Source organism: Epinephelus lanceolatus, chromosome 22 (genome assembly GCF_041903045.1).
Source record: "Epinephelus lanceolatus isolate andai-2023 chromosome 22, ASM4190304v1, whole genome shotgun sequence".
Lineage (NCBI taxonomy): Eukaryota > Metazoa > Chordata > Actinopteri > Perciformes > Serranidae > Epinephelus > Epinephelus lanceolatus.
Window position 1 is genome coordinate 16274750 of NC_135755.1, and position 21918 is coordinate 16296667.

Consider the following 21918-nt stretch of genomic DNA (forward strand, 5'->3'; position numbering starts at 1 on the left):
CAAGAGTGACAGAATCTCCCTCAGTAACAGGATGGACAGGGCTCACCAGCATAATATCACCGTCTGTAAAAAGATTAAAGAATACAAAGATTTGGTCGCAGAGATCAGCTGGTGCAGCTTAAACAAGCTGATGTAACATTATGACAATGAATTAAATGTTGGAATTGATTTTACAGCTGCATACAGTAACTGAGAAATCCCTGTCTTACTGTAAATGTATCTTTCTGTCATCAAACCAACAAAAAGATTATAGTACTTGTTTCAGTGTTGCTCACTGATGTACTGTAATACAGTAATTTTTCAAAACTATGTAACAGAATGTTAAAATACTTCAGAAACAACATCTTTTAAATGAATTAAGACTCACACTGTATAGTGATGTTGACTGCATTGCTGAACTGTCCTGTTTCAGACTCACACCAGTAGACTCCACTCTGCCAGTAACGGTCCATGTTACATCTGGATCCAGTCATGTTCCCCCAGGAAGAAGAGGAAGAAGAAGAAGAAGAAGAAGAAGAAGAAGAAGAAGAAGAAGAAGAAGACGAGTGTGTCGTGTAGCCATCTGCAGAAAACCTGCTCACTCTCCACTCAGCAGAGTTTCCCTCACAGCTCAGTGACACAGGCTCTCTGCTGAAGTGTTGCATTCTGTCAGGACTCACTGTGAGAGACGCTGCTGAATGAGAATCTAAAAACACATAAAAAGCAGACAAAGAATAAAGATTAAAAAAGGCCATACTGTCAACAATCATTTGATTTCCTTGTTGGTTTTAATCTGTTTAAATGCTGGAGTATAGACACAAAGGATCACACCAATACAGGTATATAATAGAATTTAAAATTCCACCATGGAAACAATCCTTCAGGTTTAATGTGGATTTAATCGTTGTCATTGTTGAGGCTGAAACAATTCTTAGTCATGCACCAGTGTAACACAGTGCATGTTATGACATTAGTGCAAAGGTGACAAGTGGCAAATGGTGGAGGAATGTGCAGTTCACAGACTGCACTAATACAAGGGTGCATACCCTGCATTACTGCTCTCTGGGTACATAACCTCCATGCAAAGAAAGAAGTGCAGAAGAAGAGAGCTAACATAAAAAGTGAGTATATAACTGATGTCTAAAATGCATTTTGGAGAGAATTGTTGGATGTTAAAGTACCACAGTAAAGCACCATTATGTAGAAGTAGCAACACCAGAACAGACAAATACCCCATTACAACTAAAAGTCCTGTATTTAAAGGTTTGAGGGACAGAGAGAAGGAAACAAGCAAAGATAAACTGAAGGAGGTACCATACCATACAATACCATACCAACTTTATTTATAAAGCACTTTAAAAACCCAGTGGACCAAAGTGCTGTACACAATTAAACATAAAGTGCACAATAGGCATAAGACATAAAATATACATAAAACAAAGCAAAATAAAAACAACAAAGATAAAAACATAAAAGTGCAAGAAAATAACACAATATAAAACCACTAAAACATTTTAAGGCACAGCACATAAGTAAAATTAGTCAATAAAAAGAGTAATAGCAAATTAAAAGACATCAATTTATGCGGGATCAAAGGCCATGGAGAACAGGTGGGTTTTAAGGCGCTTTTTAAAAACATGCAGTGAAGGAACTTGTCTGATATCGAGAGGCAGGTCATTCCATAGTTTTGGTGCTACAACTGAGAAAGCGCGGTCCCCTCTGAGCCTGTTTGCCGTTTTGGGGACTTTCAGGAGCAGCTGGTCAGCTGACCTGAGAGGGCGTGTAGGAGTGTATGGCTCTAGCAGCTCAGAGAGGTATAGTGGGGCGAGGCCGTTAAGAGACTTAAAAACAAATAAAAGAATTTTAAAATGGATCCTAAAACGTATGGGCAGCCAGTGTAACGCGGTTAAAATAGGGGAAATGTGCTCATGTTTGTTAGTGCCACTTAAAAGGCGTGCGGCAGCATTTTGCACCATCTGGAGGCGGGTGACGGCGGATGCACTAACCCCTAAATATAAAGCGTTGCAATAGTCTAGCCGACTAGTTACAAAGGCGTGGATTATCATTTCTAAGTGCTGCCTTGAGAGAAGAGGTTTTATTTTTCTAGCAGCCTCAGTTGAAAGAAACTCGACTTCACAACTGCCCTAATCTGACTGTCGAGATTAAAGGGCCAGTGTGTAAAATGGGTTGAAAACAGTGACATCAGTGGTCAAATTCTAGATTGCAGGGCTCACTCGCTCACCCCTCCCGTTGGGTAAATGACGGTGGCCTCGTAGGGACAAAAAGCCTTGCGCACAAGTTTTTCAGGAGTAGGTCTATCTAGCGACGAGGTGAATGTTTATTTAGAAATCTAAGCCATGTTACGATATTGTAATGAATCCCTCACGAGCAGGAGACCAGAGGAGCGTTCGGGAAAAAGGCCCGTTTATTTGAGCACTCCAGAAACTCCGGTAACACTCCAGGGGGTAAAAGATTCCGTCCCAAACTTTGACTCTTCTAGCGTAACAGACACACTTCATAACTTTACACACATACTCATTTACCATTCTGAGTGGGGACCCCCCCTCCCCTCTCTGCTGCACCAATCTCCAGCCCGCATACTGACTGACAGCGTAGCCGGTAAACAGAGCTCAGCTGTTTATTTAGCCTAGCGATATCTCCGGACTATAGTAGCTGCAATGGACGACTTTGAACGCGATTTTGAAGAGTTTCTTGTAGCGGACACAGACCCAGAGCCATACCTGTTTGAGCTGGAGCATACAGATGAGGAACTCCATGTGTTTGATGCTGAGCGGGCGAGAAGAGAGGCTGAATGCACAGAATGGGATTCGGTGCTACTGCTACCATTATTGGGGAGATATATCATCAGGAGGAAAAGCACCGCAGAGAGTGCATCACAAGGAGTGAAGTTGCGTCTTCTTTTCCTCGCAGATGACGGTTCGGGTTCATTCTCTCCTGTTGCGTGGTAAGTGTGGTCCATTCACAAACTTTATAACTAAAAAAACTTTTCACTACTCTCTATCGACGAACTACTAACACTCTCTGCTGTTTCCTCCTCCTTCTTCCTTCCTTCCGCTTTCTTCGTTGGTTCATTTATACACGCGAAACGCGTTCTCTGGGTGGCTGGATTGTCCGCTCGGTCGGCCGTACATACATGGCGGCGCAAGATGGCGACCTCTCTAAAGCAGGGCCCTTGCTATATATATATATAAAAGCATAATTATAAGGCTACGAAAACCAAACGAATTTTATGTTATAGCGATTATACACTTATATAAACATATTAATGGGTAGAATATTCAGATTCAGATTCAGATTGACAATAAACCATCCCAAATATTACACACTGGCCCTTTAAAGTTTAAAAAGTTTAGTGCCATCCAGGCCTTTAAGTCATTAAGACACTTAAAAAGTGGTCCCAAGGAAGGTGCATTTTTCTTTTTAAGGGGCAAGTAAATCTGGCAGTCATCTGCATAGCAATGGAAAGATATACCGTATTTGCGTAAAATGGAACCCAGTGGGAGCAAATATAGAGAGAACAGAAGAGGGCCTAAGACCGAACCTTGTGGTACCCCACATGGGAGGGACGCACAAGAGGACGTGAAGTCACCAATGTTGACACTGAAGGTTTGGTCTACTAAGTAGGATCGAAACCACTCCAGTGCTGAACCCCTAATACCCACCCAGTGTTCTAGACGAGATATTAAAATTTTGTGGTCCACTGTATCAAACGCAGCCGTTAAATCTAAAAGCACAAGAATGACATTGTCACCAGAGTCATTAGCTAAAAATATGTTGTAGGTAAGAAAATACATGAAAATAAAAACAGGAAAACAGAGTAGAGGAAAGGGACGCTGAAGAAATGGATGACAGGAAAGAAAATAAATGTATCTCAGTGTTTTACAACAATACATATGAAAGAAAAACTTGATTTATTTTCCAGATCTGTGCATTGGTGGCATTCTCAATTTACAATGTCTTTAGATAAAAAGTTAACATGGAAATAAATGAATATTAATCACAAGACTTTTTTGGTTTGTGACTCAAAATGTAATGTCGTAGTCTTATAAGATTGAGTTATGGATTTCCAAAGCCAAAGATTTAAACAAATGATGTGTAAAAATGAAAAGGAGGTCATGAGATTCACTCACGTTACAATTATTAGTACAGTAGTTTGGAAAATTCAAAACAAACCCACCTCCAGACCAGACACACTTAGGTTCACTGTAATGAGTATAATACACTGGATCTCCTCTTCCAGCTCTGCACACATATCCTGCTGTGTGTGTCTGTCCATCAACAATGTAGGAATCCTGTTCAGTCCCATGGATGCTGCCAGGTATCAGCTCATAGCTGTAGGAGTCGTCTGACAGTCTGGGAACAGCCTTATACCAGAAGAACCTCCATCCTGCAGATGGATGTTCAACACTGCAGTTCAGAGTTACTGAGGCTCCAGGACTCAGCCATAATGGAGACACAGTGAGGATATGCCAGGGTTTGTCTGTTGGAAAGTGATTTCACAGAATGAAAACATGTCATGATGTATTGTTGGTGGATTACATGCACTGCTTATATATTCTCTCATTCTATCTCACAATGTGTAATACATATATGTAAACATAGACTTCACTTTTTTTAATACAGCCACAATAAAGATGACGACTCATGACATGTGACTTACAATCAGATACTCTCAATGTGAAAGCATCACTCCACTCTGTTGAAGACTTTTCATGTTTCAGTGTGCCCATACACCTGTAGTCTCCATTGTATGATGGCGAAGCACGTCTAATCATGTTTTCCTTTTGTTTTTTAAGAGTGATTGAGCTGGGTGTCGTCCATTCATACTTCCACTCAGTGTCTCCTCCATCCTCAATTTCACATGTAAGTGTGATCGTCTCTCCAGATAGTATATCTCAGGCCAGTTGGGTCGCAGGGTCACAACAGCTCTGTTTGTAACTGTTTATGCACAAGTTAGAAAAGATAAAACATAAAACATAATGTTTTCAATGTTAGTCTTAATCATAATTTATGAATACACAATGTAACCTATTGTTACTGCATTTTGTTTTTCATGTCATTTTGCCAACTAGTCATTTTTTTTCTTTACTGACTGGATCACTGTACTCTGTGTAGTGAACTAGCTTTCCTCTTCCTTCCGGACACTGACAGATACCATCTTGTGAGACACTTGTGTTTTGTTCACCATTTGTAACGATTATAGTTTCATGGGAATCTGAGGAACGTCTGAACCAGTCATATTTCCATCCAGCAGAGCCTTCCACAGAACAGGTCAGTGTCAGAGTGCCCCCTACTGGTACTGTTGTCCTGCCTGCTCTCAGAGTGGCCACAGGTCTTTGTGTTGCTTGGTTTAGAATACATTTTTATTATTCAGCTATTATTCATTATTATTTTCTAGGGAGTGAGCACGAGTTGTTTGTGTTTAACGAGACAACTGGTCGACCGTTCCTGTTGAATGTGTAAAGCCAGTCAGTGTCTGTTCCTTCTCTCATGTCACATATGAAGGTAACAGACTCTCCACTAAATAAATAGGGTGAGTTGGGTTCAATGATCAGCTCAGCGTCTGGAATCACACGCAAACATATAATAGATACTGTCAAACATTCAAACCCTAAAAAAGTGTTTGAGGAACATGTAATGACACACTCTTAATCACTGCTTTAGTCGCATCATAACTGCTACATGAAATGATACATATATTGATCAAATATAGTGAATAAATAGTGAATAAACCCCAAAACAGAAAAGACAGAAAATTGTTCAGTCACCTTCAGTGTGTCCACAGTCGAGGAGTGTATTCAGCACTGTAATAAAGACTGATACTTAAGACATTATAAACTGGCTGAACTGTCAAATACATAATAAACAAAAGCATTTAAAAACAGCTGGAGCTGGACAAACATATGATACTCTGTTCATCTCACTACATGTTCCTTAATCTGTATCTGTCAAACAAATAAAGTCACTTATGTACTCACAGAATAACAACAGCACGCAGAACAAAGTCAGCCCCATCCTCACATCGAGCACTAACACTCTGCACTCTGTTTTATTTGAAGGGGTCCGCCTCTAATAAACAGAAGGACTGACACTGTACCAGGAAGAAAAAAAGAGAACTTACGTACATTTCAAATATGTAGATACAGTACATGAGATCAGACGTTTCCCACATCTTCTTTTTCTGAGTTTAGCCCTCACAACACTTTGGGTTTGACCACATATATGTTGAACTGTCAATGTGCAAGGCTGATTTAATCAGAAAATACAACTGTCTCAACAGCTTAGATCACATAGTTGTCACAATAAAGCTCAGAGAAGGATATTAAAAGAAGGGCTGCCTGCAAATATAAAAAGGAAAGAAATGAAATTTTGCAATGTTATGATGAAATTTGTCACAACTACACACACAGGAAGTGATAACTTAACTAAATATAAATTGTCTCGTGGGCACTCTGTCCAGAATTTAGACATCCGTTTCTTGTATTTTGCTCTGTCACTGTGGTGTTGACTACTATCTCTGGTGGTGTTGATTTACTCAGAAATGAGGAACACAATCGATTTCACAATCTCAAACACTGTGAGAAAACTTGTATCTCTAGTCTGCAAGATCTTAAAGCACACATCTTGATGAACGAGTTATTCAAGGTGAAAATTTTTACTGACGTACATTGTATAATTTGTTGAGAACAAAGTGATGAAACGACAGTCAGTGGAAACTAAAATCATCAACCCACTGAGGGCTGGATTCAAATTCACACTGAAAATCAATGTAAAAAATTGACTGATGCAACTTGTGTGAATTTTATCACGGCAACTCATAATGTGACTCAGTAGTGTGTATGGCCCCTACGTGCATGTATGCACTCTTAACAACATCTGGGCACGCTCCTGTTGAGTTGGCAGATGGTTTCCTGGACAGACTGTGGCGGCAACAGATGCACTGATACATAACGTCCCATAGGTGCTCAGTTGGACTTAGGTCAGGGGAACAAGAGGGCCAGTCAATGGCATCAATGCCTTTGTCATCCAGGAACTGCCTACACACTCTGACCACATGAGGCCAGGCACTGTCCTGCACCTGGAGGAACCCAGGGCCCACTGCACCAGCGTAAGGTCTGACAGTCGCTCTGAGGATTTCATTCTGGTACCTAACAGCAGTCAGGGTACTGTTTGATAACACGAATATCACGCGGATATTCACGCCTGTCACATGTGCTCAATGAACCTGCTCTCATCTGAGAGACCGGGCCGCCAGTGGTGGACCTGCCACGTCTGGTGTGTCTGGCGAATGCCAATCGAGCAGCATGGTGCTGGGCTGTGAGCACAGGTCCCATTAGAGGACGTCAGGCCCTCATGCCACCCTCATGGAGTCTGTTTCTGACAGTGTGGTCGGAAACATGCACACCAGTAGCCTGCTGGAGGTCATTTTGTTGAGCTCTGGCAGTGCTCCTGTTCCTCCTCACACAAAGGAGCAGATACTGGTCCTGCTGCTGGGTTGATGCCCATCTACGGTCCTGTCCAGCTCTCCTCATGTAATGGCCGGTTTGTTGGTGTCTCCTCCATGCTCTTGAGACAGTGCTGGGAGACACAGCAAATCTTGTGACCACACATATGGATGTGCCATCCTGGAGTAGCTGGACTACCTGTGCAACCTGACTGGGCTGCAGGTACCACCTCATGCTACAAGTAGTGATGAGTACACACATTTTTTTGAGCAGTGTATGTTTAGCTTAAAATTCAGTTTGTAACTTCCTGTGTGTGTAGTTGTGACGAATTTCATCTTAACATGGGAACATGTGACAGACATGAATATCCACGAAATATACGTGATATGGTGCCATGATGACTGTTAGGTACCAGGATGAAATCCTCAGAGCAACTGTCAGACCTTACGCTGGTGCAGTGGGCCCTGCATTCCTCCTGGTGCAGGAGGAAGCCAGGGTCCACTGGGTTCCTCCTGGTGCAGGACAATACCCGGCCTCATGAGGCAAGAGTGTGTAGGCAGTTCTTGGATGATGAAGGCATTGATGCCATTGACTGGCCCTCTGGTTCTCCTGACCTAAATCCAACTGAGCACCTATGGGACGTTATGTATCAGTGCATCTAAAACTGCCAACTACCACCACAGATTGTCCAGGAACTCACTGATGCTCAGTCCATAGGGACTTGGGTTGGGAACTGGAGGGTCGCCTGTTCGAGTCCCCGTCCGGACCAAAATATGGAGCGTGGACTGGTGGCTGGAGAGGTGCCAGTTCACCTCCTGGGCACTGCAGAGGTGCCCTTGAGCAAGGCACCGAACCCCCCAACCGCTTGGGGCGCCTGACCAAGAGCAGCCCCCTCACTCTGACATCTCTCCACTTTGCGCATGTATAGGTCCTGTTTGTGCATGTGTGTGTCTTTCAGACCTGTGTGTAATTGACAAGCAAGAGTGAAAACACTGAATTTCCCCTCAGGGGGATTAATAAAATAAATAAACTTAAACTTAAACTTATCCAGGTCTGGGAGGCGATCCCCCAGGACACCATCCACCAACTCATCAAGAGCATGTCCAGACACTGTCAGGATTGCGTACAGGCACGTGGGTGCCATACACACTACTGAGTCACATTATGAGTTGCTGTGATAAAATTCACACAAGTTGCATCAGTCATTTTTTTACTTTGATTTTCAGTGTGAATTTCAATCCAGCCCTCAGTGGGTTGATGATTGTAGTTTCCACTGACTGTCATTACGTCATTTTGTTCTCAACAAATTATACAGTGTACATCAGTAAAGATTTTCAACTTGAATAACTCATTCATCAAGATCTGATGTGTGGTTTAAGTGTGCTTTAAGATCTTGAAGTCTAGAGATACAAGTTTTCTTTCAGTGTTTGAGACTGTGAAATTGATTGCGACCATCCTCTTCCTCATTTCTGTGCAACCAACACCACCAGAGATAGCTGCAGTCAACACCACAGTGACAGCAGGGGGGTATTCCATCAACGTAGCTAAGAATATCCAGACTAAGGTGTAATCTTGAAGTTTGACTAAACGCCAACTCCCAATCTAGCTCCAACCCGTTCCATCAAGTGAAATCAGCTGGCTCCAACTGATGCTAATTCAAGCCTCACCTGTTAAGCCTCAACTCATGCACGCGCCCAGGGAAAATAAAAAGCCCAAACTAGTTGAGTGAAGAAAATGTTGCAAAATGTCAAAAAGCAAAGGAAAGGAGCGAGCGGAGGCTTTTTCTACAGCCGAGCAAATGCTCCTTATGGAAGTGTATGAGGACTATAAGGACATAATTAAGAAAAAAGGCAATACTGCAGCGATTAATAAAGCAAGGCAGGTGGCGTGGCAGAATATCGCCGACAGGCTAAATGCGCAAGTGACAAAGAAAATTCAGCATTTCAGCATAATGTCATGTTATAGAAATCTTGACAAAATATATGTAGATAAGAACACCTATTAAATCTAACAATTCAAGAATGCCTAATTAAATGTGTAAATTAATATTAGTGAAAGACTATTTATCACATTTATCTACTGATTCCTATGTAAAGTTCAGATGATGCATTTAATCAAACTATTTTTTGTGAATCATCGCATTTTTCACAAAATTGATTGTAGATTATGACATTTCCGAAATGATCAGTTTATAGGAAATAATCACATTACATTTATCTATTGATTGTAGAAAATGACATTTAGCAAATCCATCAGCTCAGTGGAGATGAGGAAAACTATTAAGTGAATGCAGGTGATAGTGAATCAATGATCTATTTCTCATCATTTGGGAGTCAACTGTAAGCTCTATCCTTTATTATATAAAAATAAGGAAAATCCCCTTAAATGTATGGAATGTGCTATAGGATGAGGAACAGACAAACCACAATGGTGTGTGTCCCATTTTCATCCCTCACTTTTACCTCTCTGCAAACAGTTGTCTTACTTAGCCTCTCAGCATCACCAACACTATACAGGAATGTACTGCTAGCAAAGAACCTCAGTGCAATACAGACTGACTGCACAGTGGTCAGAGACGGGCTGCGGCGTGTGACCTTTATAATGTGTGGTTCCAGCAAACTGCATAGATACACTATGCTCTGCCTGCTGAACCGGTACCTCTCCCACAGATAGGAGTCCATCTGTATCAATGGGTTGGTCCTGTCCTGGAAGACCCTTGGGGCTGGTGGTGGTTGGAAGGCCCACTGGACAATGTGGGCCTCCTCATCAACAGGATCCTCGATGAAGGGGCATGCCATTATTTCCTAATTTACTCTCTCTTGCTCTGTCTCTGTGTCTCTCTGGGTGTGTCCCTCTCCTTCTCTGGCCGTTGTCAGTTGACCTTAATTGGCTGTGAATTTGCTAGCCAATTGGAAACACAGTGGGGTGGGGATGGGAGGGCAATCACATATTCATGTACAATCTTTTTTTTAATGCCTCAGTTTCATTTTATTATAGTTTTGTTTTTATTAAATTGATTTTGGCTTTACTGTTGTGTTTTTTTTAATTATCTTATTTTTATTACATTTTAATTTGTTTTTAATAGTTAATGTTTTTAGATTAATTATGTTACATGTTTTATGATCTACATATTATTTTATCATTACATGACAGGTGTGAGTGTGTAAAGCACTGGCAGAACTGTCTTGTAGGTGTCTGTTCTTGTCTATTGAACATTTTTTGATCATAGATGGAGCTAATCCTCACCTTAATCCTGCTACAGACCAGGATTGCCCGGCAGTTAACCACTTTGATGGAACGGAGTTGTGGCTCAGGTTGATGGAACGGAAACCGGAGTTTAGCTCGATGTATCAGGCTTAGCCAGAACCACGGTTTCCATGGTTACCGATGTGAGGCTAATCTTAGCCACTTTGATGGAACAGAACTCTGGCTCACATTAGCCAGACTTGGCCATTTAAGCCTGGATTTGCCTTTAGCCTGCTTGATGGAATACCCCCCGGGTTTTATTGCTATGTTTATAATCATATGCATTTTACCTTCCAGGTTAACTACATGATATTTTAAATGCACAGCTACCCTGAAGACAATATTTCTAAAGTAATCTGTTGCTGTGTGCAGAACGCTCTGGGGGGTATTCCATCAGGAAAAAGCCGCCGCTCGCTCCTTTCCTTTGCTTTTTGACATTTTGCAACATTTTCTTCACTCGACTAGTTTGGGCTTTTTATTTTCCCTGGGCGCGTGCATGAGTTAAGGTTTTGTCAGGTGAGGCTTGAATTAGCATCAGTTGGAGCCAGCTGATTTCACTTGATGGAACGGGTTGGAGCTAGATTGGGAGTTGGCGTTTAGTCAAACTTCAAGATTACACCTTAGTCTGGATATTCTTAGCTACGTTGTTGGAATACCCCCCTGCTGTTAACAGGATGATGTCGTTGTCTAAATGTGTATGCAGCAACACATTTTGTAGGTGTGAAAAGGAAGTGAAGGAGGGTTAAATGACCTCATACTGACAGGCGGTGCCTTGGCCTGCTTTTTCTCCGGCTCTAGTTGGAGCAAGACATAACATTTTAAAAAAGCTCAGAGAAGGATATTAAAAGAAGGGCTGCATGTAAAAATAAAAAGAAAATGACATGATTGTAAAAACAGCGTAGGAATGGCGTCTCGTATGACAACTGCATTACATTTTGAGTTACAAACCATCAGTGTCTCATGATTAATATTTATTTATTTCTATTAGTTAACATTTTTAACTTAAAACATGGTAAACTGAGAATGCCACCAATATACAGATCTGGAAAATAAACAGATTCTTACTTCAATATGTACCGTAGTGAAAGCATGCATATATACAATATCACCATAATCAAGAGCAGACGTGACTGTAGATTAAACAATGATCTTTCAACCAGCAGGAGGAAAACAAGATTTGTTTCTATACAAAAATCCAATTTTGACCCTCAGTTTGCTTGATAGTTGTTCTACATGGGTTTTAAAAGTGAGTCTAGTATCCAGGCAGAGGCCCAAATATTTATAATATTTTACAATTTCAATTGCAAACATCTCAAACTTCTGCTGTTATTTGGAACAAACTGCAGCTGATCCTGTCGTCACATTTGAGTATTCGTGCTCCTCTGGCTCATTATTCCTCCCTGTTAAAAGAATAAAATGAATTCATGAAAAGACAAGTTACTGTACTGTATTCAGGGTACACTGGCCTACACAAGCATCTCAACTTTTGTATGTCATTCTCACTACATAAAATGCACCCTTGTTAGCAATCAGTGTTTTTAAGATCAATTACAGAATATGTGACAACCCTGGATTCATTTAAAATCAGTCCTTTAACCAACTCTATTATTTCTGCTCCATGTTGAACAAAAAGTATCTACTGTACCATGTTCAGGTTCTTCAGAGCCTCTGATTGTTTCGTAGAGACAGACGTCACCTACAGAACAGAAAATCAAGCCAAGGTATTCATCATTTTAATCCCATTATGTAGGAATTCCCTAATCTTCTAAAACAGATAATCCAAACTGAAAATGTTAGTCTTAGATTTGATGATAAATCATGAAATGAATCAGGATTAAGGCTGACCGTGGAGAAGAGAAGCATACTCTCTGCCTTGCATTTCATCCTGGTTGATCATGTGGTCTGGAGCAGGACCCTGATTGGTGCTCTGAGACCTGGTGGGTCCAAAACATGAAGTAAATACAGTGGGTTTAATAAGGAACATGTAATGTGCTGCTGTTACGTTCAGAATGAGAGAAGAGAGTGTTGGGCCGACCTCATAAAGCATGAATCTATAACAAAAGAAAAAAAAGACATTAACTGTGACATTGTTTAGTATTGCAAATTGTTCTATTGTTACTACAGTACATGTGATTACATCACAATCTGATATCAGCAGGAAAAGATCTCACCTTTTGACTTTGTGTAGCGACACACAAACAGCAGCAGGAGAAGAATCAGTGAAACTCCACCAACCAGCCCAACAATCAACAGCACAGGAAATGGAGAGCTTTGTTCAGGCCTGGACGCTGCTATAATAAATATTATATTAATAATTACAAGTACTGACTCATAAATAAATGTACAAATATTAGAAGACATACACTCATAAACCCTGATCACACACCATGTACATTTAGATTCACACATAAACACACAGTAAAAACTTCTCAATCTAACCTGTTATTTGATGAAAACTTTTCTTTGGCTCAAAGTTAATATTCCTTTGTAATATAAAGTAATATACAGTTAATTTATTAACATATATTTACTTTTTTATTTCTGTGTTTCATCACTTAATGCCCTAGTTTATAAAACTAATATCTATCAACAAACTTGCAGGTAAACTCAGCTGAAACTTACCCATCTTCTAATTTAGTGATGACTTTTCTAACTCAGACCGTAACACAGCTGACAAATAAAGATTCTATTTTGAATCATACTCACATTTTACTGACATCCAACTCTCTGGTGACGTCCATCTCTGCAAACCTTGTGGTGAATCTTTTCCTTTACATTTATAAAAGCCTTCATCAGACTTTGACACTGCAGAGATAGTCAGCTCCCCTCCAGTAACACTCTGGATGAGTTTGTCATTTTTATAGAAATCCACATTATAAGGAACTTTTTCTGTCCTCAATTTGCAGCCAAGAGTGACAGAATCTCCCTCAGTAACAGGATGGACAGGGCTCACCAGGATAATATCACCGTCTGTAAAAAGATTAAAGAATACAAAGATTTGGTTGCAGAGATCAGCTGGTGCAGCTTAAACAAGCTGATGTAACATTATGACAATGAATTAAATGTTGGAATTGATTTTACAGCTGCATACAGTAACTGAGAAATCCCTGTCTTACTGTAAATGTATCTTTCTGTCATCAAACCAACAAAAAGATTATAGTGCTTGTTTCAGTGTTGCTCACTGATGTACTGTAATACGGTAATTTTTCAAAACTATGTAACAGAATGTTAAAATACTTCAGAAACAACATCTTTTAAATGAATTAAGACTCACACTGTATAGTGATGTTGACTGCATTGCTGAACTGTCCTGTTTCAGACTCACACCAGAAGACTCCACTCTGCCAGTAACGGTCCATGTTGCATCTGGATCCAGTCATGGTCCCCCAGGAAGAAGAGGAAGAAGAAGAAGAAGAAGAAGAAGAAGAAGAAGAAGAAGAAGAAGAAGAAGAAGACGAGTGTGTCGTGTAGCCATCTACAGAAAACCTGCTCACTCTCCACTCAGTAGAGTTTCCCTCACAGCTCAGTGACACAGGCTCTCTGCTGAAGTGTTGCATTCTGTCAGGACTCACTGTGAGAGACGCTGCTGAATGAGAATCTAAAAACACATAAAAAGCAGACAAAGAATAAAGATTAAAAAAGGCCATACTGTCAACAATCATTTGATTTCCTTGTTGGTTTTAATCTGTTTAAATGCTGGAGTATAGACACAAAGGATCACACCAATACAGGTATATAATAGAATTTAAAATTCCACCATGGAAACAACCCTTCAGGTTTAATGTGGATTTAATTGTTGTGGCTAAGTTGTGCAACAGTGTAACACAGTGCACGTTATGCCATTGGTGCAAAGGTGACGTGTGCAAATTGTGAAGGAATGTGCAGTTCACAGACTGCACAAATGCAAGGGTGCATACATTGAACTACGGCTCTCTGGGTACATAATTTCAATGTGAATCCCAAAAAAAGGGCAAGCATAAAAAGTGAGTATATATTTGATGTCTAAAATGCATTTTGGAGAGAATTGTTGGATGTTAAAGTGCCACAGTAAAGCACCATTATGTAGAAGTAGCAACACCAGAACAGACAAATACCCCATTACAACTAAAAGACCTGTATTTAAAGGTTTGAGGGACAGAGAGAAGGAAACAAGCAAACATAAACTGAAGGAAGTAACACATAAAAAGCAGACAAACAAAGAATGAAAAAATTAAACAAGGCCATACTGTCAACAATCAGTTGGTTTAACTGTGTTTTAATGTGTTTAAATGCTGGAGTTCAAACGCAAAGGATCACACCAATACAGGTATATAATAAAATGTAAGTACCACAGGGAACCATTACATAAAAGCAGCAACACAAAAACAGACAAATAACCCATTACGCCTAAAAGCCCTGCATTGAAGGGTTTGGGGGGCAGAAAGAAGGAAACAAGCAAACATAAATAGAGCGAAGTAAGAAAGTACATCAAAATAAAAATGGAAAAAAGAACAGAGGAAAGGGAAGCTGAAGAAATAGATGGAAGGAAAGAAGAAAAAGACAGTATCTGATGTTTTCATAGAATGTCCTTAACGGTAAGACTAGGTCCTCGTAAAGATTAAAGTTATTCACAAATCATCGTAGAGCTTCAAAGAGCTCCGAAGATGAAAAACTGTTAGGAGTAAAGCGGAGGACTTTTAAGAGACTTAAGAGTTTCTTAATCAGAGGAGAAAATGGTAGAAACACAAAGAGGTAGGAGAAATATTCTCCAAACACTGGATGACAGTGAGTTAATGAAGTGCTACAGATTAGATTGCGCAGGAATTATGTTTGTGGTTGATCTCATTCAGGGTACGCACACATTTTCCATCCAACACATTAATGCTATAACGTCAGACATAAAATGATCACAATAGCAAGATATTTGAAGCACTAGAAAAATGAAGCAGTGCAGCAGTGATGACTTGAGTCTGTCTCAACCTTCCATCAGCAGAGTGATCACACTAATCAATAACAACACTTTCACAGTCAGTGGTTCATTTCATTTCCACTGGGTGTCCACACCTTGCAGGCTCAAACCAATCACATCTGTTAAAAGAATGCATCATACCTAGCAACCATGTCAATTACACCTTCTCACTAAGGTAAAAGTTCCTGTCCCTTCCTCGCTCAAAGTTGCTCTGAGAACTTTCCTAAATCACTGCTAAGCTAGGACTCCTTACTAAAAGTATTTAGGCTGTTAGGAGCTCTCTGAGAGTGTTTTCAGAATGTTGTTTAATACGGCCCTTGATGTTGGTGTGAGGGAATAGTCATAACAAGTGCATGTCTACTATTGTGTCAGCATAAAAAAACTCAAACTAAACCTACCTCCAGACCAGACACACTTAGGTCCACTGTAAAGAGTATAATACACTGGATCTCCTCTTCCAGCTCTGCACACATATCCTGCTGTGTGTGTCTGTCCATCAACAATGTAGGAATCCTGTTCAGTCCCATGGATGCTGCCAGGTATCAGCTCATAGCTGTAGGAGTCGTCTGACAGTTTGGGAACAGCCTTATACCAGAAGAACCTCCATCCTGCAGATGGATGTTCAACTCTGCAGTTCAGAGTTACTGAGGCTCCAGGACTCAGCCATAATGGAGACACAGTGAGGACAGGCTGAGGTTTATCTGTTGGAAAGTGATTTCACAGAATGAAGACATGCTATAATGTGTTGTTGGTAGATGACATCCACGACTTGTATTCAAATTCAAATATAAAGGTGCACTGTCTGAAAATACAGGGAACAATAATTTCTTTTTTACATTCAGCAAAACAAAAATGACGACTGATGACATGTGACTTACAATCCAAAACTCTCAATGTGAAAGCATCACTCCACTCTGTTGAAGACTTTTCATGTTTCAGTGTGCCCATACACCTGTAGTCTCTGTTGTATGATGACAACACATTTCTAATCATGTTTTCCTTTTGTTTTTCAGGTCTGTATGAGCGGGGTGTCGTCCATTCATACTCCCACTCAGCGTCTCCTCCATCTTCAATTTCACATGTAAGTGTGATCGTCTCCAGATAGTATATCTCAGGCCAGTTGGGTCGCAGGGTCACAACAGCTCTGTTTGTGACTGTTCATGATCAAGAGGCCACAAATATAAAAATTAGAAAAGATTAAACATCAAACTCATTTTAGTGTTAGTCTTAATCCTCATTCAAAAATACACAGTGTATTATTTATTGCATTTTATATTCCATATCATATTACCGACTGGATCACTGTACTCTGTGTAGTAAAGTGGATCTCCTCTTCCTCCTCTGCACCAGTAGAGTCCTCCCTGTGAGACACTGATTGTTTCATTTGAGAGGAAGACAACATCTTGTGTGGTCAGAGGTTCAGAGGCTTTATTGCCTCTGTACCAGAAGTATTTCCAACCAGATGATGATGATGATGATGATGATGATGATGGGCTCACAGAGCAGGTCAGCATCACACTGCCCCCTGATGGAAAGTGTCTGCTCAGTCTGGCCTTTGGTTGTGCTGTTTAATTTAGACAAAGACATAAAAGTGGTCATTATTTCCCTGTGAATCAGTCCAGTTTGAAAGATAATTAAAATTAATAACATAATCTCATCCAGCATTCTTGGTGGTGCTACGACTTACTGTAGAAAATGATATCACATTATTTTGATCACCTTTTTAAATCAGTATATATTATTATTATTATTATTATTATTATTTAAATTTTATATACTTTATTAATCCCTGAAGGAAAATTCAATTTTTCACTCTGTTGTCAATTACACACAGGTCCGAACACACACATGCACAAACTGGACCTATACATGCACTAAGTGGAGAGATGTCAGAGTGGGCTGCCCATGACAGGCGCTCCGAGCAGCTGGGGGGTTCGGTGCCTTGCTCAGGGGCACCTCGGCAGTGCCCAGGAGGTGAACTGGCACCTCTCCAGCTACCAGTCCACGCTCCATATTTTTGGTCCGGAAGGGGACTCGAACAGGCGACCCTCCGGTTCCCAACCCAAGTCCCTATGGACTGAGCTACTGCCGCCCCAAAGTATCGTAAACTGATGGAAATCAGTTGCAACAATGCTTCTGTTAAACATTTATTAACCACTAAAGTTGTTGCTTAAATTAACCTAAAGTGGATTAAAGTGAGCACAAACACACTTCTAAGAATGAACAACAATTTAAACACAGCTTTCTCTTTTTCCCTTTGTTAAGTGTCCACTGTGTCTGAGATAATGCAGAGAAATCATCACTCCACTTCACTCTGGAAATGCTAAAGTACATGCCTGCTGCTCTTTATCACAAAATGCCCTTAAATTTTGAGACTCTAGTATGAAAACTACTTACGTTCCATTTTGAGTTTTACTGGTTCAGATTCTTCGTCCTCAAATTTACACATGTAAGAGCTCCCATCTGAAATGACTTGAACTGTGTTTTCTGAAGACATCGCTGACTGATGGTTTGTGTCTCTTTCAATAGGTGATCCGTCTTTGTAGAAAACAGCATTCTTCTCCTTTGTCTGAGTACGATGTCGACAGCGCAGGGTCACTGATTCTCCTTCAAACACAGTGGACGCAGGACTTTCCAGGATCACATCTTTGTCTGTGGAACACAGGTCAGTAGGTGTTTCATTAAATCATCTCAACAAATGAACATATCAGTCATATGAAGATCTTGTTTGAGTCGTAGGGGACAAATTCTTGACCATCCCTGTGGATTGTGTAATAACAGTTAGAGTCTTTTTCTCAATCTAAAACTTTTTTAAACAAGATTAACAACATTCATACATTATATATTGGCACTTTGCCAAACAGGGTGATCATATCAACATGGCTGATAAACATAAATGAATACATAAAGTAATGCTTGTAGTGAACTTGGTCATGGTGGTAAAATGTATCACTTACCTGATACAGTTAGAGAAATTTTATTACTTTCTTTTCTTGAATATGGTGAGCGCTTGTGATCACCAATGCACTGGTATTCACCACTGTCGTCTGTAGACAGAGATTGTGATGTATATCTCTTATCGGGGTTGATGGGGAGAAATTCTTGATGATCCCTCTTGATTGTGTAATACCAGTCAATGTCTTTTCCCACCCTCATGTCACATATGAAGGTAACAGACTCTCCGGTAAATAAAGTGGACCAGTTTGGTTCAATGGTCAGCACAGCATCTATAAAACCAACATAAACATTGTGTTTTCTTTATTGTATTAATTAAACACTGCCGAAACAGAACACACAGAAAATGGTGAAAAGTGATGCAGTTGTTGAATATTTGTCTCGAGTGAATATATAAACAAGAAGAAGTATAATTACCTTGAGCATGTCCACAGTAGAGGAGTAAATTCAGTGCTGAGATAAAAATTGGAACTTCATCAGACATGATCAAACTTACAGGAATGATCATTTCTTTCATTAATGGCAACAATTCTTTCAAAGTCACTGATGTACTCACAGAAAACCCCCAGCACACAGAGCAGAGTGTGCCCCATCTTCACACTCACGACTGTTACTCTGCCTCTGAGAAATGCTTCTACGCTGTGTAAAGAAAAAGCTCAGAACGTGTGAATCATATGATGAAAGATCAGAAACTGTGGGATGACAGAAGATGCATTACACATAAATACTGGACAGGAAGTTTTCTCTCACTTCTTCCTCTGAATCATTGCATTCTGTACTTCCTTCCCTTTTACACGAAGCTCACCCAACCAGACTGGCTTCACCATGGCATATTTTAATGTTAGTTTTTGTTGGACTTTATTTGTTGTGACCCACACAAGACAATCTACTAATCGATTTGCAAATACACAGAACTTACTCTGTGGACATGTACTTTAATTTCACAGAAAAATATTACAGGTTTTATGAGGTTTCACATTCAGTGAATGTAGAGTCTGTAGGCAAACCCTGGAGATCTTGCCTCTGGAAGAAGAGCGGAAGAGCCCTTGTTTCCGTATGTGGTCCGCGTGATATTGATCAGTCACGTTTGAGCCGGGTGCAGTTGTTGCCAGGTTAAACGGTCCATGCGGTGAACTAACGAGGCGGAACATAATTGGCGTCACTGCAAACTCTGAATCCATCGCAATGGTTCAGCATATTTACTTATATATAAACGGAAGTCGGAAATGGAAATTCGCCTCCTCCGCCCAAATCAAACCGGAATGCCAAAAAACCGGGGTTCTGCCCCAGAGGCTGTATCGCCATCTGCTGAAAGTCAGACGGCGATACAGCCAATGGGTTCCAAGAATGTGGCTAACATAACTAATGCTTAGTATGCTTTTATTTTGATTGATTGATCGGGGCAGCGTTCAGTCAAAAATGGTGGCTGCGCTGTAAGTGCTCCCTCTTGTGGCTGTCAATTATCAGTGTCATCTCTTGTCATTGTAACCTGTTTGATCCAGTGGCGGTAACAGCTGATGGTGCTGATGAGAAGACGGGAAGAAAGAATCATGTAGCAGAGACACACCAGTGACATCATCTCTTTCAAAGCATTTAACCTTGATGTTACTGTCACGAGGATAGTGATCATTTTCATTATCAGGCCAACTGTCAAGAACGTTAACTGATCACCTGACAGAGGTAAATGTAGGCTACTAAAGGGACTGATAATTCCATCTGTCGTGTAAATTACTAATTATTGTGACATTTATCAATACATGCCCTATATCACTCCTAGCCATGCCTTACACAGCACTGCACCCACCCCAAAACAGTTACAGTTAGCTAACACCTCAGTTTGACCCCCTAAGCATATTCAATCAGTGTATCAACAAAGTAGTGGTGGTGGAAATGAACAAAGTACATTACGACTTAGGTCCTGTACTTAAGTATCATTTTGATGTACTTGTACTTTACTTGAGAATAACTCGTTCATCAAGATGTGGGATTTAAGTGTGCTTTAAGATCTTGCAAACTAAGTTTTCTCACAGTGTTTGAGACTGTGAAATTGATTGCAACCATCCTCTTCCTCATTTCTGTGTAAACCAACACCACCAGAGATAGTTGCAGTCAACACCACAGAGACAGCAGATTTTATTGCTATGTTTATAATCATATGCATTTTACCTTCCAGGTTAACTACATGATATTTTAAATGCACAGCTACCCTGAAGACAATATTTCTAAAGTAATCTGTTGCTGTGTGCAGAACGTTGTGGTGTTAATGGGATGATGTCGTTGTCTAAATGTGTATGCAGCAACACATTTTGTAGGTGTGAAAAGGAAGTGAAGGAGGGTTTAATGACCTCATACTGACAGGCAGTGCTTTGGTCGGCTTTTTCTCCGGCTCTAGTTGGAGACATAACATTTTAAAAAAGCAACATTTGGTGATTGATGATTTATTTTATGATGTTTATGGCAAAGTCAAAGAAAACAATGTTTAAATTCTGGACAGAGTGCCCAGGAGACAATTTATATTTAATTAATGTTCATTTAGTCACTTCCTGTGTGTGTGTGTGTGTGTGGGTGTGTGTGTGTGTGTGTGTGTGTGAGATTGAACGACGCATCACAGACTCTACTGGTGCAAAAGTTAATTTTCACAATCATGTCATTTTCTATTTATGTTTACATGCGGCCCTTCTTTTAACATCCTTCTCTGAGCTTTATTGTGACAACTATCTGATCTCAGCTGTTGAGACAGTTGTATTTTCTGATTAAATGAGCATTGCATTGTACCCTGTGGTTTTTGTTTGTTTATTTCTTAATGGTCATAAAAAATCTTCCAAAACATGAAATCATCCTGATCTATAAGTATTTTTACACCCACAACTCTGATAATACTGTAAATAGGGATTATTTCACTATAGTTCAGTTGATCATTTCCATCATTGCTCTCTGTGTAGAAACAGAACACACAACTATGAAAAATGCAAAATGCCCAACAATTATCTGTTATAATTATGAACTACTTAGTGCAATACTAGTGTTGTCTAAAATGCTGTGACCGTGTGACCGTCCCTGCATGCTACCTGCAGAGGTTGGGCAGGAAGTGTGGGACTGTCAACATATGTGGTCAAACCCAAAGTGTTGTGAGGCCTCAGAAAAAGAAGATGTGGGAAAGGTCTGGTTTCATGTATTATTTATACATATTAGGTATGTAAGTTCTCTTTTCTTTTGTCCAGCTCCAGTGTCAGTCCTTCTGTTTCTTGTTGAGTGCAGAGTGTCAGTGCTCGATGTGAGGATGGGGCTGACTTTGTTCTGCGTGCTGTTGTTATTCTGTGAGTA

General features: G+C 40.3%; 1 protein-coding gene across 1 annotated transcript in view; it reads right to left on the minus strand.

The window, feature by feature from the left end:
* LOC144459945 (uncharacterized) overlaps window positions 1–19272 on the minus strand; it is a 36204-nt gene extending 16932 nt beyond the window's left edge. Inside the window, exons 1-18 of the mRNA XM_078164782.1 lie at window positions 19151–19272; window positions 19012–19047; window positions 18597–18866; window positions 18037–18291; window positions 16931–17203; window positions 16518–16793; window positions 16038–16340; window positions 13966–14289; window positions 13398–13661; window positions 12863–12982; window positions 12727–12742; window positions 12537–12625; window positions 12337–12387; window positions 12033–12091; window positions 5979–6069; window positions 5769–5804; window positions 5402–5563; window positions 4178–4387 (exon numbers count right to left, since the gene is read on the minus strand). Of these exons, the coding sequence (XP_078020908.1) occupies window positions 4178–4387; window positions 5402–5563; window positions 5769–5804; window positions 5979–6069; window positions 12033–12091; window positions 12337–12387; window positions 12537–12625; window positions 12727–12742; window positions 12863–12982; window positions 13398–13661; window positions 13966–14289; window positions 16038–16340; window positions 16518–16793; window positions 16931–17203; window positions 18037–18291; window positions 18597–18866; window positions 19012–19047; window positions 19151–19187 (2872 nt within the window). The 5' untranslated portion in view covers window positions 19188–19272. The remainder of the gene's footprint in view (window positions 1–4177; window positions 4388–5401; window positions 5564–5768; window positions 5805–5978; window positions 6070–12032; window positions 12092–12336; window positions 12388–12536; window positions 12626–12726; window positions 12743–12862; window positions 12983–13397; window positions 13662–13965; window positions 14290–16037; window positions 16341–16517; window positions 16794–16930; window positions 17204–18036; window positions 18292–18596; window positions 18867–19011; window positions 19048–19150) is intronic.
* Window positions 19273–21918: the final 2646 nt, after the last annotated feature.